At 39.0% G+C, this 16,582-nt stretch overlaps 1 protein-coding gene and 1 long non-coding RNA gene across 4 annotated transcripts in view; one reads left to right on the top strand and one right to left on the bottom strand.

Moving 5' to 3' along the window:
- PLEKHM3 (pleckstrin homology domain containing M3) overlaps positions 1-16,582 on the top strand; it is a 177,683-nt gene that overhangs the window by 139,141 nt on the left and 21,960 nt on the right. For all 3 annotated transcript variants that reach the window (XM_087863017.1, XM_045806607.2, XM_087863020.1), the window contains exon 7: positions 8,002-8,159. In XM_087863017.1, coding sequence (XP_087719143.1) covers positions 8,002-8,159 — 158 coding nt within the window. The remainder of the gene's footprint in view (positions 1-8,001; positions 8,160-16,582) is intronic.
- Positions 3,223-16,582, bottom strand: part of LOC148110808 (uncharacterized) — an 81,532-nt gene continuing 68,172 nt past the window's right edge. The window contains exon 3 of the long non-coding RNA XR_015724839.1: positions 3,223-3,290. This is a non-coding gene — a long non-coding RNA (uncharacterized LOC148110808). The remainder of the gene's footprint in view (positions 3,291-16,582) is intronic.

Below are 16,582 nucleotides of genomic sequence, written 5' to 3'. Positions count from 1 at the left end.
TGAAATGGAAGGTAACTTGACAAATCAGGGGAAAGGAATGAGCCAATGCATAAAGAAATTCAATGAGAAAGAGTTTTTTTCTTTTTTCTTGCCCAAGTTACTAGTGGTCTGTCCCACTCCCCCTGTAGATTTTGAATGGTGTGGCGGTGCCAAGTGAGTGAAGGTAACAGACATAAAAGAATCATTTGTGCCCTTTTCCCAATCCCACAGATCTCTATTGGCCACAGACCTTGAACATGACACTGCAATTTCCTGGTGCCACACATGAGTAATAAGCAGCTGTTTCTGAAACTGTGGTTTGGAGAAGGCAGCACTAGGTTATTTTTTAACTTAATTGTAATTTTTGATTGGTCTGCAGGAAAGTAAATCAAATAAAGTCTGTTGTCTTAGTCTGCAAGAAAGCCATAGGCCTCAAATTCCAATGCTGACCATCTTGACCAGAATAGAAAGGGGGGAAAATGTGTGTATCCCTGAGCTGGAAGTTCAACCAGGCAGCTTTCGTGGGCTACAGTCACACAAGAAGGGTAAGCATAGCTGGTATATTGGTCAGCCAGCTGGAGGATGGAAAGTGACACTGGACGGCTCCTTGAGTTTTAGAAGGACTAAAATGATGAGTGCAAAGAATTTGTACAAAGATTGCAAAAGTAAACAATAGCAAAATTGGGAAGAAGATATCAGCTTAATGTTGCCTTTTGTCCTTATCCTACCATGTGATGAGAAGACACGTAATTTTAAATCACAAATGAGAGTGTGTATTCTCTGACTACCTGACCAAATACCTCTGAAATAATCACATATGTACACCTTCCGACTAAGTCAGTCAGACTAGTACCTTCCTTAGTACAAGAAATTAAGTGTAATGGAAAACAGAAGCAAACTTGTTTTCCCTATTTTGGGCATCTGCCTTTTCTCAAGCAGATGGGGCAGTTTGGTATGGAGAAGGTGAAGGAGAAGTGCCGGGGGGTGGGAGATGGGGGAAGAGCTACGGGTGTTTTCTAATGACTCTGTCGTGATTTTATTCACATAGACTGGCCACTTGGGGAAAATAAAGTGGAAGGATAACGAAACCTCATCTCAGAGGTCTAGTTCACCTTCACTCCTGACATCCCCAAATGACCACCTGGTTATGTAAAACCACTAGCCTTGTTATGCTAAACATGGAATGGCCTTCTGACTTTTGATGGATTATTATAAAGTTATATTAACCTGTGACTAATTACAAGTAAGAAAAGATTAAGAAAGACAGTTTCCAAGTGTTGCAAAGGTGTTACATGAGCAATTCAAATCAAGCTTGAGGTGTGTTAAATGTCTTTCCCCAGCATTCGGCCTGGCAAAAATAAGTATGCCTGTCATATAAGCCCGTTCTCTTATTAACAGCAGTGTTGAAGGGAATGGAACTGACCACTTTACATTAATTTCTACTGATCCCATCCAAGCAGAAAGACAATTTGATGCCTTTTAAAAATGACATATAGGGCGCCTGGGTGGCTCAGTCGATTAGGTGTCGACTCTTGATTTCAGCTCAGGTCATGATCTCAGGGTTGTGAGATCGGGCCCCACGTCGGACTCTGTGCTGGGCATGGAGCCTGCTTGAGATTCTCTCTCTCCCTCTCCCTTGGCCCTTCCTCCCCCCACTCCCTGCTTGCACTCTTTCTCTCTAATAAATAAAGCCTTTAAAAATGACATATAAAAAAAAGATCTTTTTCCCCCTGCTATAAATCTCAAGTGTTTGAAAGAAGGAATGAATCTAAATCATATAAAGTTTCTATTCAGATTAAGATAAACTAATAGTATGCTATTATTTATTTATTAATCACTTACTCTGAGTTAGACATTATGTCCAGTGCTTTCATTATATTAAATCTGATCCATCCCTCAACACTGCAAGGTAGATATTATCCTCATTTTTCAGTTGAGGAACTGAGGCTCAAAAAGGTTAAGTAACTTGCCAATATCTCGTGGCTAGAAAGTGGATGAACTAGAATTTGTCCTCAGATCAGCTTTGCCTTTTCCACTGTGCTTTGCTACTTTCCAGTACCCAGAGACAACTAAGTTCTGAGGGGGTATGGAAAACTCTGTAATGTCAGCCTCTCTGGGCGACTCCCTGATGAATCAAACTACCACACACCAGAAAAATACAGCCAAGTTGTCAAGAAGCAAAAACTACGATAGTTAGGTTTTGTTTTGTTTTGTTTTTTAAACAAGCTTTGGCCGGATTTATTAAGGAAGCACTTTTGTGGTTTACTCTGTCCTGATCAGTCCTGGCTTGCTCTCAGTAATATCAGAATCCCCTGGATCAACGCAAATCTACATACACAGTTCGTAGGACTTTTCCCCGTGCTGGGCCCTGTTGAAGACTGTTGTTACCGTAGGCAGTAGTACTGCCTAGGGAGGTGCTTCAATTTAGGGTTGACATAGAAGAGTTCTCATGTCTGACTTCTCTCAGGCTCTCTTGGGCAACTTGTTGGCTTATGGGACATTTGACGTTGTCCTATCCATAGTCATTTTCCGGGTCCATTGGCATCCTGGCAGCTCTTTTCTACTTTGCTCTCAGTTAGAACCTGAAGGTAGTGGCTCCTCGGGATTTGGTCTTCTTTGAGGCCACCATCTTCATGATGTTTATGGAATACGTCCCTAACCTTAAGCCCCCACCAAGATGGCTAGGAATTGGGAGTGAAAGTTGCAAGACTCTTGGAGGCAGGAGATGGTGGTGGAGGTTGGACACTTGATTTCTTTTTAAGCAACTACCCAAAGCAAAGATATACCTGATTTTTATTTTTTAAAGGATGTGGTAACTTTTTAAAAAGATTTTATTTATGTATTTGAGAGAGACAGCATGCGAGTGGGGTGAGGGGCAGAGGTAGAAGCAGACCGCCCTCTGAGCAGGGAGCCTGATAGGGGGCTCCATCCCGGGACTCCGGGATCATGACCTGAGCCTAAGGCAGGTGTTCAACTGGCTGAGCCAGCCAGGCGCCCCATATGTCTGATTTTTAAAAAGAACCCTAGGAGATTTCACACCTGGAACCTACTTCTTTATAGTGATGAAACCTCTAGACCAGAAGCCAGAAGAGCTGGATTCTGTTCCAGTGCTGCTAGTAGTTGTATTCAAAGACAGGCTTTAAACCTCCTAAGTATATCTGCACCTCTGGAAAATTATAAGTATGAAGTTTTCTTTTCTCTACTATTAAAGAGATGTATGTAAATTCTAAAATAAATGTAGAGACTATTACCTCACTCTTCTGGAGGGAGAACTTTCAGCATCGGCAGCTCTTTGGCACATGGCCACGAACCTAAGTGAACAAATAGGAAGAACAATGAATCAAGTAGAAAGAGCAAAAACAAGTTCCTGAAGAGCTGAGCAGCCACCAGGACCGTGAGCTCCTAACGCTTCTCCCTAAATCACACAGCAGAATGTTGAAAAGTGTTTGTGACACAAAGACGGCCCCAACATGCGACTGCTGCTGCCCAGGAGAAAAACAGGAAGGCATCCCTGGTCAGTCAGCAGGAACTTATGTCCCTGGCAGAGAGGGGATATTTAAAACAAGTGTGAGACTCAGTCTTTGCCTTCAAGCAATTTACATTCTTACATTGCTCCATATAAAATCACCATTTTATAGGTAAAAATCACCATTTTATAGGCAGTATCACCATTTTTATATGTTCAATCTGGTTGGATAAGCAAAACAATCACGTTAAACAATAGTGAAGAGTACAAAACAGCATCAAGTTCTGTATTAAATTATATGATATAAAAGTAAATTATATGAAGCACTAGAGATCCGTAACAGCTGAAGTAGCCAACGATGGTTTTCCAGATCAAACTGACTAGATCTGAGCCATGAGGCCTAGGTGAAATTTAAATAAATGTTAAGAAGGGAAACCTAAGATAGAGGAAATGACATGGGTGAAGGCACAAGAGAAAAAGTAAGCATATTCTACACAGGGAAGTGTTTTCTCACAACGGAAGATACATAGTAAGAAATGGCAAAGGAGCTTGGATAAATAGTATGGAATCAGCTTGTGGAGACACGTGCACACCAAGCAAAGATGTAAGCTCCAATCTTGTCCGGTTCACTCTTATACTATCTAGGACATAGTAACTCAATAGAATTTTATGAAATGAATGAGTGAAGAGTTTTTATTAAAAATAAAATAAGAATTCACCAAGATTTGAAAGAAGAGATGATACTTGATAAAAATGGTGTCCTAAACTGATTAGCATATATGTTGGATGGATGAAAAGGAAAAGACTGGCATCCCAAAATAAAACTGGAAGACGATTTCATTAATTTAGAGAGGAGTGATAATAGCTGGGGCAAGACAGGAGAAAGAGACTTGCACCAGAGATATTCAAAGGAGAATCAACGTGAACCTTGAAAAGATTATACTGGGTAAAAGAAGCCATCACAAAAAACCCGTATGTTGTATGAGTCTATTTATATGAAATGTCCAGAAGAGGTAAATCTATAGAGACTATATATGTGTGTGTAAATCTATAGAGACTATATGTGTGTGTGTGTGTGTGTGTGTGTGTGTGTGTGTGTTGTTTCCCTGGGGCTTGGGGGAGTGGGGACAGGTTACGGGGTAAAAGGGAGTAACTGCTAATAGGTACAGAGTTTTTTGCAAGTGTTGATGAGATGTTCTAAAATGGACTGTGATGGATGGTACACAACTCTGTGAATATACTAAAAAACATTTAATCGTACACTTTACATAGGTGAATTACATGGTATGTGAATTATATCTCAAAGCTGTTATTAAAAAGGAGAGGTAATTAATAAATGTGGTGAATGACAATATATATGTGTTTGATGGAGAAAATGAAGCGCTCACTGTAGACTACATAATTTCCAGTTTGGTTCTCGTGGAAAGAGCAAGAATATCCGCTAACACCATTATTATGTAAAATTATTTTAGGATCACCAGATGATGAAATAAGACATGAAACATAAGTAAGAGATAATAGGAGGGGACCAAGTTATTACTTCAGAAAACCCAAAAGAATCACCTAAAAATGATTTGCATTCATGAAAATTCAATAATATCATTATATATAAGATATACACAAATGTCAGTATATTCTAAATACCAGCAATAGCTAATAAGAAAAAATACTATGTAGGGGGCGCCTGGGTGGCACAGCGGTTAAGCGTCTGCCTTCGGCTCAGGGCGTGGTTCCAGCGTTGTGGGATCGAGCCCCGCATCAGGCTCCTCCACTATGAGCCTGCTTCTTCCTCTCCCACTCCCCCTGCTTGTGTTCCCTCTCTCGCTGGCTGTCTCTATCTGTGTTAAATAAATAAATAAAATCTTTAAAAAAAAAAAAAAAGAAAAAATACTATGTAAAAGTTTAACCTTAAAATAACCTAAATAATAGTGTGAGTGGCTTATATAGGGAAAAAACCCAAAATTTATTAAGCTATAATAAATGAATATGTAATAAAATGGAGATATAGGTAAGGTTCTTTGATAGGGAGAATAAATATTATAAAGATACCAGTCCCCAAATTAATTTTTTAAAAGATTTTATCTATTTATTTGAGAGAGAGCATGACCAGAGTGGAGGGCAGGGGGAGAGAGAGAAGCAGACTTCCTGCTGAGCAGGGAGCCTGACCTGGGGCTGGATCCCATAAACAACTGAGCCACCCAGGCGCTCCCCAAATTAATTTTTTAAAGCTTATTGAAGTCTCCATGTAGGAATAAATTTACATTTCTGGCAGTGTAAATTTGGTGAAATAATTTCAAAAGCCTTCAAATTGTTCATGGCCTTTATCTCAAGGAAGTTTCCTAATAGAAAAAAAAACTTTATGGGGCGCCTGGGTGGCTCAGTCAGTTAAGCATCTAACTTCAGCTCAGGTCATGATCTCAGGGGCCTGCAATCAAATCCCACATTGGGCTCCACACTCAGTGGGGAGTCTGCTTCTCCCTGTCACTCTACCCTCTCTCTGTGTCTCCCTCTCTCTATCAAATAAATAAAATCTTTAAAAAAAAAAGAAAAGAAAAGCGAGAAAGAAAAACTTTATGCACAAGATGCCCAGTCTTCTTCTTTAGATTCTAGATGATAACTTTCATGTCTTCTTCCATGTCTTCCCTTCTCACCTCAGTTCCTCCAAACAACCTTTACTCACCTGGTTTCCAGACTGTTCCATATCCTGATGTTTTCCCCCAAAGGGACTATATTTTGTTAGTGCATCTCTGAATGTGTCATTAACCTTGGTTGTTTAGGAAAGAGTAACATAAGTAAAACCAAACTCAGTTGAACTATTGTTACCACAATTTAGAAATAACCCTATGACACATTGGAAAGTGTTTACCGGTGGTTGGTATAAGATTTGGTAGTGGTTATTTCTTCGAAAGTGTGTATCATGTGGTGGTATTAGGAGTCCATGTTACTGGGGTTTATCGAAGTTAATGGTTCTTGAGAAAACATAAATAAAGCAGGTCAACCTATGGCTTCCTGAAGCAAGTGCAGAGGAGAGTAAGTGAAAGAATGGTGGAAAATGTACTTACTTGACTCAAAAAACAGCCAGCATAATTTCTACCCCCTTTATTAAGAAAAAAAAATCCACTCTTATAAAACAGTGAACCTTACTTTTCTGCTCACCTTCTGCATCTTAATATAAAAATAATATACATTGTTTTTTTAAATGCAAAAAAACTACATATATACAAAGTGAAAGACTTGCTTTTCCAACTTGTTCCCATCCTTAGAGTTAACTACTGTTATATTCATTTTTATAACATTGTAAGATTATTCCATGATGTTTAAAAACCACTTTGAGTTTTTATCTCCAGTATTATGTATAGCTTCATTTTTTGCAAAATACATTATTACATTCCTTGTAGTCTTTTTATCCACTACTGCTATTTATTCACCTTGACATCGTAATTTCTCTTTAGTTATGATTTACTACATTTCCCTCAGGTATTATTTTTCTGTAAAATTGTCATTTTAATTCTGTATTTATTTGAAAGTATCCAGCTATTACCAGTTATTTCCAAATTAAATTTAATCTTCATTGTTTTATATCAAAATCAGCATGTATATGCATATATATGGGAGAGAAGGTAGAGTGTTTTTCTTGTTAGTACTGAACTGCTGAAGTCTTTGAAGCCCTTCAGTGTTAGTTAAGTGAGGAGGGGTCTGACTAACCATTGGTTCCAGACTCATGGATGTTTGCAGGCCAACAGATAAGGTAACGGTGGGAGGCAGGCAGATGCAAAATAGCAGGACCTAAAAGGGACACCTGTTGACCACAGAGCACGTGCCTCAGGAGGAGCAAGCAGCCCCTGCTCACAGCCAGGATCGTCTTCGTGTTGGAATTCAGGCCTCGTTTGGCTAAGTTTGATGATTTTTTCCAAAGAAGCCAAAGTTCTGGATTTTTCTGTGAAATCTCCCATTTATCAAATTGGCTCATTTTCTAAAACACTAAGAGATTTAAAAAAAAAAAAATCCTCAGGCTGAATGTGGTTCTCAGATTGTGAAATTGCAACCTTTTCATATTAACATACTTTGCAGCAGCAAACAAAACCTGTTTTTCCACGTTTGTTACATGTGTTGGGGGAGATGGTAAAAAGCTATACTATTAACTCATCAGAGGATGGGAGTTACCGAATTTATAACATAAAATTCTACATTAGTATTTACCCTGTATGTTTTCTATTTTGGGAAATCCGCCACACTCCTCTTACATCACACCACAACGGTAAGTTGGTCTGTAAAGTAGCGTTCCCCATTTGTTGGTCCTCAGTCCCCTATACCACACTACAGAGAAAGAGGAATACACAAGAAGTTTCAACATCTTCATTTTCCAACCTCCAGTGGTTTAAACCAGAGAGTTCTTTTGGAGTGAAAATACTACGTCTTTTCTTCCTTAGAGTTGCTGAGAAATTATAATTAGAGGTTTTCCTGTTGTGTAAAGGAAAGGAATTCCAGTCCTCCTATGTCTGCAAGACTTCTGTTCTCAATGAATTTGCTTCCCTGTCCCATTTCTCTTTCTGCAGGTGATAGAAGGGAAGCTGGCTCCATTCTTGGGCAAGGTCATTAAATTTGCCACCTCGCACGTGTACAGCTGCAGTCTTTGTAGCCAGAAGGGGTTCATCTGTGAAATCTGTAACAATGGAGAGATCCTCTACCCTTTTGAGGATATTTCAACAAGCAGGTACAGAATCTCTTGTCTTACAAAAGTAGACCCGGGTATGTCACATGCGGTTTTATTTGGTCAGATCAGGCCAACTTCTAGTCAATACTGTATCTCTGTCTCTTACCTTGTATCATATTTCCCTTATTCTTGGAGAATAGTTTTTACCCTTTGGTTTCCTGTATTTATTCCCAACTCACTTCACTGTCTTTGTCCAGAATGAGATAACAGAGTTGCAAAGAGACATCACCTAGCTCGGCCTTCTTAGGTAACGAAGAGTGTTCGGATTATTTTTAGAATGAAGATGAGGGAGGAAGAATCCTCACAACACTTCAGGGCTAAGTGATAGGCGATGGGAAATCGCAGTCTCAGAGCAAGGCTAAAACTGGACCGACCGCCAGGAATAAAACTACAAGACACTGGGGAACAGCTGTCTGGCTCACCACAGGCTTTACTCCGCAGATGCGCTGCAGTGTGGTGATGAAAGTTTTAGGATCCAAAGGAGAGAAAAGTGGGAGTTTATGTGGGATTATTTCTCTAACCAAAGTAATATTTGGGCATCATCACATTCATTGATTGATGGCTGATTTTCTTCCCCCACTAACTTGAGAGTGGGGTTTTTACTATTGCTTTTCTTGAATCACAAAATGATACATATCACTTTTCCTTTCATTCCAAAAGCATCATAGAAATATATACTGTTTATGTGTCTGTGCACTGGCTTCTTTGGCCATGAAATCATGCCTCATTTCCCACCCAGCAGGGCTTACTTACACTGTGGTTCAGAACAGAAGGGGAGGCATGTAGCCAGGGAGGGCTGAAGCATGTAGGGTGAAGCTAAGATATTAAGAGTTGACTCAGCCCTTCTGGCCTCTTCTTAAACCCAAAGACTCTTTGTAAACATACAGGAACTTGAGTTGGCCCCACTCACATAAAGAGACACACACACACACACACTCCAGCCTCGTTTCCTGAGTACAGGTACTTAACTCATGGCCTAGAAATTATAGACTGCTTAAAAATGTACACCACACAAAAACTTGTACACAGATGTTCATAGCAGTATTCATAATAGCCAAAAGTGGAAACAACATCAATGTCCATCAACTGATGACTGGATAAACAAGATGTGGTATATCCATACAATGGAATAGGATTCAGCCCGAAAAGGACTCTGACTGACACATGCTGCCAGTGTGGGTGAACTTTAGAAACATTATGCCAAGTGGAAGAAGCCAGACACAAAAGGCCACATATTTGATGTTCTGTGTGTATGAAATGTCCCAAATAGGCAAATCCATAGAGACAGAAGTAGGTTAGTAGTTGCCTGGGGCATCGGGAAAGGAAAGAGAGTAACTCCTAATGGGTACAGATTTAAGAGCCCAATGCAGGACCAGATCCCAGAACCCAGGGATCATGACTGAGCCAAAGACAGACACTTAACCAGCTGAGCCACCCAGGTGCCCCACAAGTTTCAATAAATTTTTAAAAATTGAAAACATACCAAGTATATTCTCTGACATATTGAATTAAGATCCCCAATAGAAAAAAATCTGAGAAACCCTCAAATTTTGGAAATTAAACAATACACACTGAAAACTTATGGATCAAAGAAGAAATAAATGACAAGAGAAATTTAAAATATTTTGAAATGAATGAAAATGAAATATAAAATGTCAAAATGTGTGGAATGCAGCTAACATAGTACCTAGAGTGAACCTGTAGCTATAAACATATCATGAAAAACATGTCAGAAAGAAAAAAGAAAGAAAGTCTTATATCCATTACCAAAAAATCCACTTTAAGAAATGAGATAACAAAGAGCAAACTAAATCCAAAGCAAGCAGAGGAAAGGAAAGAAGAAAGATTAGAGTAGATACCAATGAAATGGAAGATAGAAAAAGAGTATGTCAAAGAAACCACAAGTTGGTTCTTTGCAAGAATCAACAAAATTGACAACTCTTTGGCTAGACTGACCAAGAAATTAAGAGAAAAGACACACTATTCAAAATCAGGAAGGAAAAAGCAATTAAAAGAATTATAAAGAGCTACCATAAATGACTTTATTCCAACAAGTTAGACAACTTAGATGAAATGGGTAAATTTCTAGAAAGACAAATTATCAGAATAGATTCAAGAAGAAATAGAAATATGAATAGCCCTATAATTAGTCCTGAATTAGTCATTTTTAAATCTTCCCATAAAGAAGCCAGATGGCTTCATGGATGAATTTTGTTGAATATTTAAAGAAATAATACCAGTCCTTCACACAGGAATAAAGAGGGGCATTGCATAATGATAAAGGGGTCAGTTCTCTAAGAAGACCGCAATCCTTAACGTGCACAAGCAGAGTCAAGATACATGCTGCAAAAAATTAGTAGAACTACAAGAAGGAACAGACAAACCCACAACTATACATATATATCCACTATTAAAGAGACTTCAGCACCCCTGTGTCAGTAACTGACAGATCCAGCAGGCAGAAAATCAGCTTAAGCTTATTGTTAACCTGAAAGGCACTGTCAGACAACTGGATCTAATTGACGTCTCTGCCAGTTCATGTTTTTCATCCAATAGCAGGATATGCATTCTTCTCAAGCTCACATGGAACATTTAACAAGAGAGACCATATTCTGGCCATAAAATACATCTGAACAAATTTACAAGAATAGAAATCATGCAAAGTGTGCTCTCAGACCATAATGAAATTAAACTAGAAATCAGTAACAGAACAATACCTGCAAAATCCCAACATACTTGGGGATGAGACAATATATTGCTAAATAACACGTGAGTTGATCATTTATGTCCACACAGAACCCTGCACACAGATGTATATAGTGGCTCTACTCATAATTGCCAAAAATTGGGAACAACCGAGATGTTTTCCATGTGTGGATGGATAAATAAACTGGTATATCCATGCGATGGAATATTATCCAGTGATAAAAGAAATGAACTATCAAGCCACAAAAGGACATGGAGGAACCGTAAATGCATACATACAGAGTGAAAGAGGCCAGTCTGAAAAGGCTACATATTGTATGAGTCCAACTATATGACATTCTGAAAGGGGCAGAACTGTAGACACAGTAAAAAATAAAATCAGTGACTTACCAGGGGCTTGGGAGTACATAAGGAAAGATGAATAGGTAAAGCACAGGAGATTTTTGGGGAATAAAATTATTCTGCCCATTATACATTTGTCAAAACCTACAGAACTGTACAACACAGAGTGAACTTTAATTTAGACTCTGGACTTCAGTTGATAATAACGTATCAGTATTGGTTCATTCTTTATAACCGATTTACCACACTAATGCAAGATGTTGATAATAGAGAAAACTGGGGGTGAGGGTAGGAATCTGGAAACTCTATACTATCTGCTCAATTTTTCTGTCAATCTAAAACTGTCCTAAAAAATAAAGTCTATTAAAAAAAAAACCACAATGCATTCAGCTGAACAGCTGACTCAAATACCAAAGCTGATCAATGTTAATACTTTATTAGAACAATTTTAGATTTGCAGAAAAAATCACAGAGATGGTGCAGAGAATTCCCACATACCCCGCACCCAGTTTTCCCCTATTAATATTAATATTATGTATAATATTACAATTCATGAATCAATATTGATACATTATTATTAGCTAAAGTCCATAGCTTTTTCAGATTTCCTTAGTTTTTACCTAATTTTTTTTCCTGTTCCAGGATACCACATTACATGTAGTTGTGACATCTCCCTAGCCTCCTCTTGGCTGTGACAATTTCTCAGACTTTGTTTTTAGGACAGTTTTGAGGAGTACTAGTCAAGTATTTTGTAGAATCCCTCTGTGGGAATAGACGTGATGTTTTTCTTATGATTAGACTGGGTTTTACGGGTTTGGGGAGGAAGACCACAGACAGCAAGTGCCATTCTCGTCACATCAGACCACTGGTACATACTGTCAGCATGACCTACCACTGCAGTGTTTGTGTCAGGATTCTCCACGGTAGGGACTCTTCTCCCTCCACCTTTTCCATATTATCCTACATTTAAGGAGTGACGATTATGCTCCCCTTCCCTTAGGAGTGGAGTTTATACAAAATTATTTGGAATTCTGCCTGAGTGTTTTGTCTCTTCCTCCCATTTATCTTTTCAAAGTATTTATATTCGTATCAGCATGGACATGTGTATATTTATTTTACATCTGGGGTTATAATCCAAGATGACTTTATTTTGTTGCTCAGACTATTCCAGCTTTGGCCCTCCAGCTCTTGCAGCTGGCTCCTGCGTCACTTTGATACATCATAGTGGGGTTTTTGATTTTGATCATTTCCGTACTTTCTTGTGCTACCAGATGTTCCAGCCTCATCATATATATTTCTTGCCCTAATCTTAGAAATAGCCATTTCTCCAAGGAGCCCAGGTTCCTTTTATTAGAGAATATGAGACCAACATCAGGGCGCTAGGTTGCACACATATTTTTAAAGCCGTCAGTCCCAGGACTCATCCCATGACTAAGGGAGAGATGCTTCCCTCTGACTACCTATCAGAATCTCTTGTGAGACTTGTTGGGGTTTTGTGTTTTTTTTTTTTTAAGTCTGAGAATCTATCTTCAAAGGCTCCCCATGTGATTCTGCATCACAGCCAGAAGAATCACTCCTCTAAGATAGCTGTGGCCATAGGCAGAGGTGCCAGATTCTTATAATCAGAATGACCACATTAGCACGTCTGTGGTTTCAGGGAGCCCTTTACCCAGCAAAAAGGAATGCTTAGCTGTTTAGAATCTTCTGTTTCTCTCTTGGTTAAATGCAACTCTCTACGCTTGGACAAATGTCTAAGAGCAAAGGAGTTCTCACGAGCCTCCTTGGAATTCCAAATTTGACAATACTTTCCAGGAATCCATTGAGCTTTCTCTTGGTGTTCAGTTTCCAGTTAAATACTGGGAACAGGGGCACCTGGGTAGCGCAGTCGTTAAGCGTCTGCCTTTGGCTCAGGGCGTGATCCCGGCATTCCGGGATCGAGTCCCACATCGGGCTCCTCCACTGGGAGCCTGCTTCTTCCTCTCCCACTCCCCCTGCTGTGTTCCCTCTCTCGCTGGCTGTCTCTCTGTCACATAAATAAATAAAATCTTTAAAAAATAATAATAAATAAATAAATAAATAAATAAATAAAATACTGGGAACGGTTCATGCAAGTTTATGGGAAAGGACAAAAATGAACACTAATAAAAGATTTATTAAAGGAAAACTTTAATCAGAAATTGAGTTGCAAGGGCACCTGGGTGGCTCGTCAGTTAAGTGTCTGACTCTTGACTTCGGCTCAGGTCATGATCTTGGGGTTGTGAGATTGACCCCCTTGTTGGGCTCCACACTGGGCATGGAGCCTGCTTAAGATTCTCTCCCTCCCTCTCCCTCTGCCCTGCCTCTTCTGTTAAAAAAAGAAAGAAAGAAAGAAATCAAGTTGCAGATTTAAAACATGTCCATAAAGATGTGAATAAATAAATGTGATAAAAATAAATGTGAATAGTGGAGTAATTTTTAATATTTACACGTAACTGAAATCTTTATAGGTAAAGTAATATGATATCTGGTATTTGCTTCAAAATAATCTGATGGCAAAAAATAATAATCTGATGGTGGGAGAGAGGGAATAGATAGAAATGAAAGATAATTGTTGAAGCTAGGTGATAGGTACACAGGGGTTTATTATACTATTCTCTCTACTTTTGAATATGTTTGAAATTTTCCATAATAAGACATGTTTAAAAATCTATAAGTAAAAATCTTAGATATATTTAGTGAATTCGTCAGCACATATCCTTGACCACCTTGCTAAAGTCAGCACCTCTGTGTCCTCAGAAATATACTTAATATCCCTTTAGATTCAAATATCATTTGAACAGCGTAATTACAACTCGGTAAAAAGACATTCCACAAGTGTTGGAACTATCCATTCTTTGAATATATGATGTCTTGAGCATCCTGTGTTTGTGTGTTGCGCTGGGCTCCGGACACACAGTGAACGTGGCATGCTCCTCACCCACCAGTAGTTGGCAGTCTCCACGACGAGACACTGAGCCATTAGGCAGTTGTGGTGAAGTGTTGGAGGAGCCACAGTCTAGGGGGTGGACCTGGAGCTCCAAGAAGGGGCATCGTCCATAGGAGTCATGGACATCATAGGTGAAATAGCAGTTCCACAATTTCTAAAACTGTTAGACAGCTCTGTGTTGAACTCTAAAGCACTGCTCTGTGTACTTCAGTATTAGAATATACTCGGTTTTAACGTGCTTATTTGATTACGACCATGTGTCAAACACTGGTCAGCTCTTGAGACTTTCTTTTCCATTTTGAATTAATTGTTAGGCAGGAGGAAGCTGCATGAATATGTCACTTAAAAATATAGCCCTAGTATTAATTTCTAGAACACTGTCTCTGGCAGACCGAGACAAAGTGTTGGGGTTGTAGGGACATGGCACTAATACGTACCAGTACTGCGGCCAGCAATTTACATATCTCATCATGTCATTCTTAGGCCAGTCCTCTGATGGAATACTGTCTCCTCCGTTTAATAATGGGGAAGCCTAGGTTCAGAGGAGGCAATGAACTTGACCCAAGAGATAAGGCCAAAACTGGAACCCAGATACATCTGACTCTAAAATCCATGCTTCTTCCATTATCCATCACGATTTCTTCTGTACCTATAGTCTTCAAACAATTTTTGCAGTATATAAAAGACATGTGAAGAAATTGTGTCCCTCTGTCATTAAAGAAGCCTACCCCCAGACTGTTATTTTGAATTCTCCCTATATGTACCCTCCTGAAAGTTTTTACACTTGGAACAGTAGGCCAGAGTAGATTAGGGTGGGGGAAAGATGCGCCTTTCTTTGGTAAAATGGCCCAGGGGCTGTGGCAGGGGCTGTGGGGAGCTCCCTCCTCTGCACATTGCTAGGCAGGTCACGAGGCCCAGGGGTGCCTGTGGGAGCTGACAGTGTGCCTTACTCAGGCCGAGTAGGCAGACCCCTGTTTGCTGCTCTATCGCCTCCCCCCATTCAGACGATAATGCCCACAGTTCTACATTGAGGTAGTCTTTCTTCCTCAACACAAATTAATTACATACCTCTCTCTGATTTAAGTAGGAAAACACTAAAATCCAAATTACAGGATTTTAAATACAATAGTAAGATCCAGAATCACAGACCTTAAGCCTAATCCAACATTTACTCTCCTAGAAAAAGGAAAGCACAGCTTTCAGAGAGATAGACATTCTATTAAAACAGCAATAAAATTCCACATCCCTAAAGAAAGAGAAATGACCAAAAATACCCTCCTTGATTGAGAATAAGAAATAAAAGCTCTAACTTCTGAATTACAAATCAGAAGAGTAGACTGATACCACTCTAAGACTTAAGGGAAAGCAATGACTATAAAAGCAAAAAAAGTCACATATATCCACAAAGTGACCCAGGACTTAGGTTTTTTTTTTTTAAACCCTCAAATTGCCTCCTATCCAGCTTTCTTTCTGACATCTGTACATATCACTAATCTTCTCTTGCTATTAAAGACATAATGCTGTAAAGAGACCATCCTGCTGCACACATTTGTGTGAAGATGCCATTCCTGAATCTTGAAATGCTTCCAGATCGCAAGTACATAAATACTTCATGTTAAAAACACTCAGCGTGCATTTTAACAGTGAACTTACAAGATATACCAACTATCATAAATCAGTTCCGTCCTTTCTGTCTGATCCATTTGGCTTTGTTAATTTTTTCATGTGACATACAAATCATCCCCACAAGTTTTCCAATATGGAAAATATTGCATTTCAAGACTTTGTGACCCCTATACCACTTGGGGCCATATTTAGATGTAGGTATACTATAAGAAGATTATACTTAACACTGAATCTGGTGTGTTTCATATAGTAGGCATTCCATAAATAGTTGTTATTTGGTTCGGCTCTCCCTAGTATATCATGTGCATTCACTAAGGACACCGACAGTTTTTTAAATAAACTGATTAGTTAAGAAAATTCAAAATACTTGCACCATCTGAAATAGAGAAAGATAGTTTATGATCTCGCTTGTACGTTAAATCCAAAAAAAACAAACTCATAGATACAGGGTTGTGGTTGTCAGAGGCGGGGGGAAGGTGGTCAAAAGGTAAAAACTTCTAATTATAAGATGAATAAGTTCTGGGGATGTAATGTACAGCATGGTGACTAAAGATAACAGTACTATAGCATATATTTTGAAAGTTGCTAAGAGAGTGGTAGAGCCTGAAAGTTCTCATCATAAGAAAAAAATGTTTAACTACATGAGGTGATGGATGTTAACTAAACATTGAGGTCATCATTTCGCAGTATATACACTTACTGACTCGTCGTGTTGTACACCTGAAACTAATACAATGTTACATTTCAATTATATCTCAATAAAACTGGGGGAAATACTTGCAAA

This window comes from Ursus americanus, chromosome 1 (assembly GCF_024610735.1).
Source record: "Ursus americanus isolate L20-20 chromosome 1, mUrsAme1.1.p, whole genome shotgun sequence".
In the NCBI taxonomy this organism is placed as follows: domain Eukaryota; kingdom Metazoa; phylum Chordata; class Mammalia; order Carnivora; family Ursidae; genus Ursus; species Ursus americanus.
Note: the sequence above shows the minus strand (reverse complement) of the source record. Positions and strands in the feature narration are given on the sequence as shown.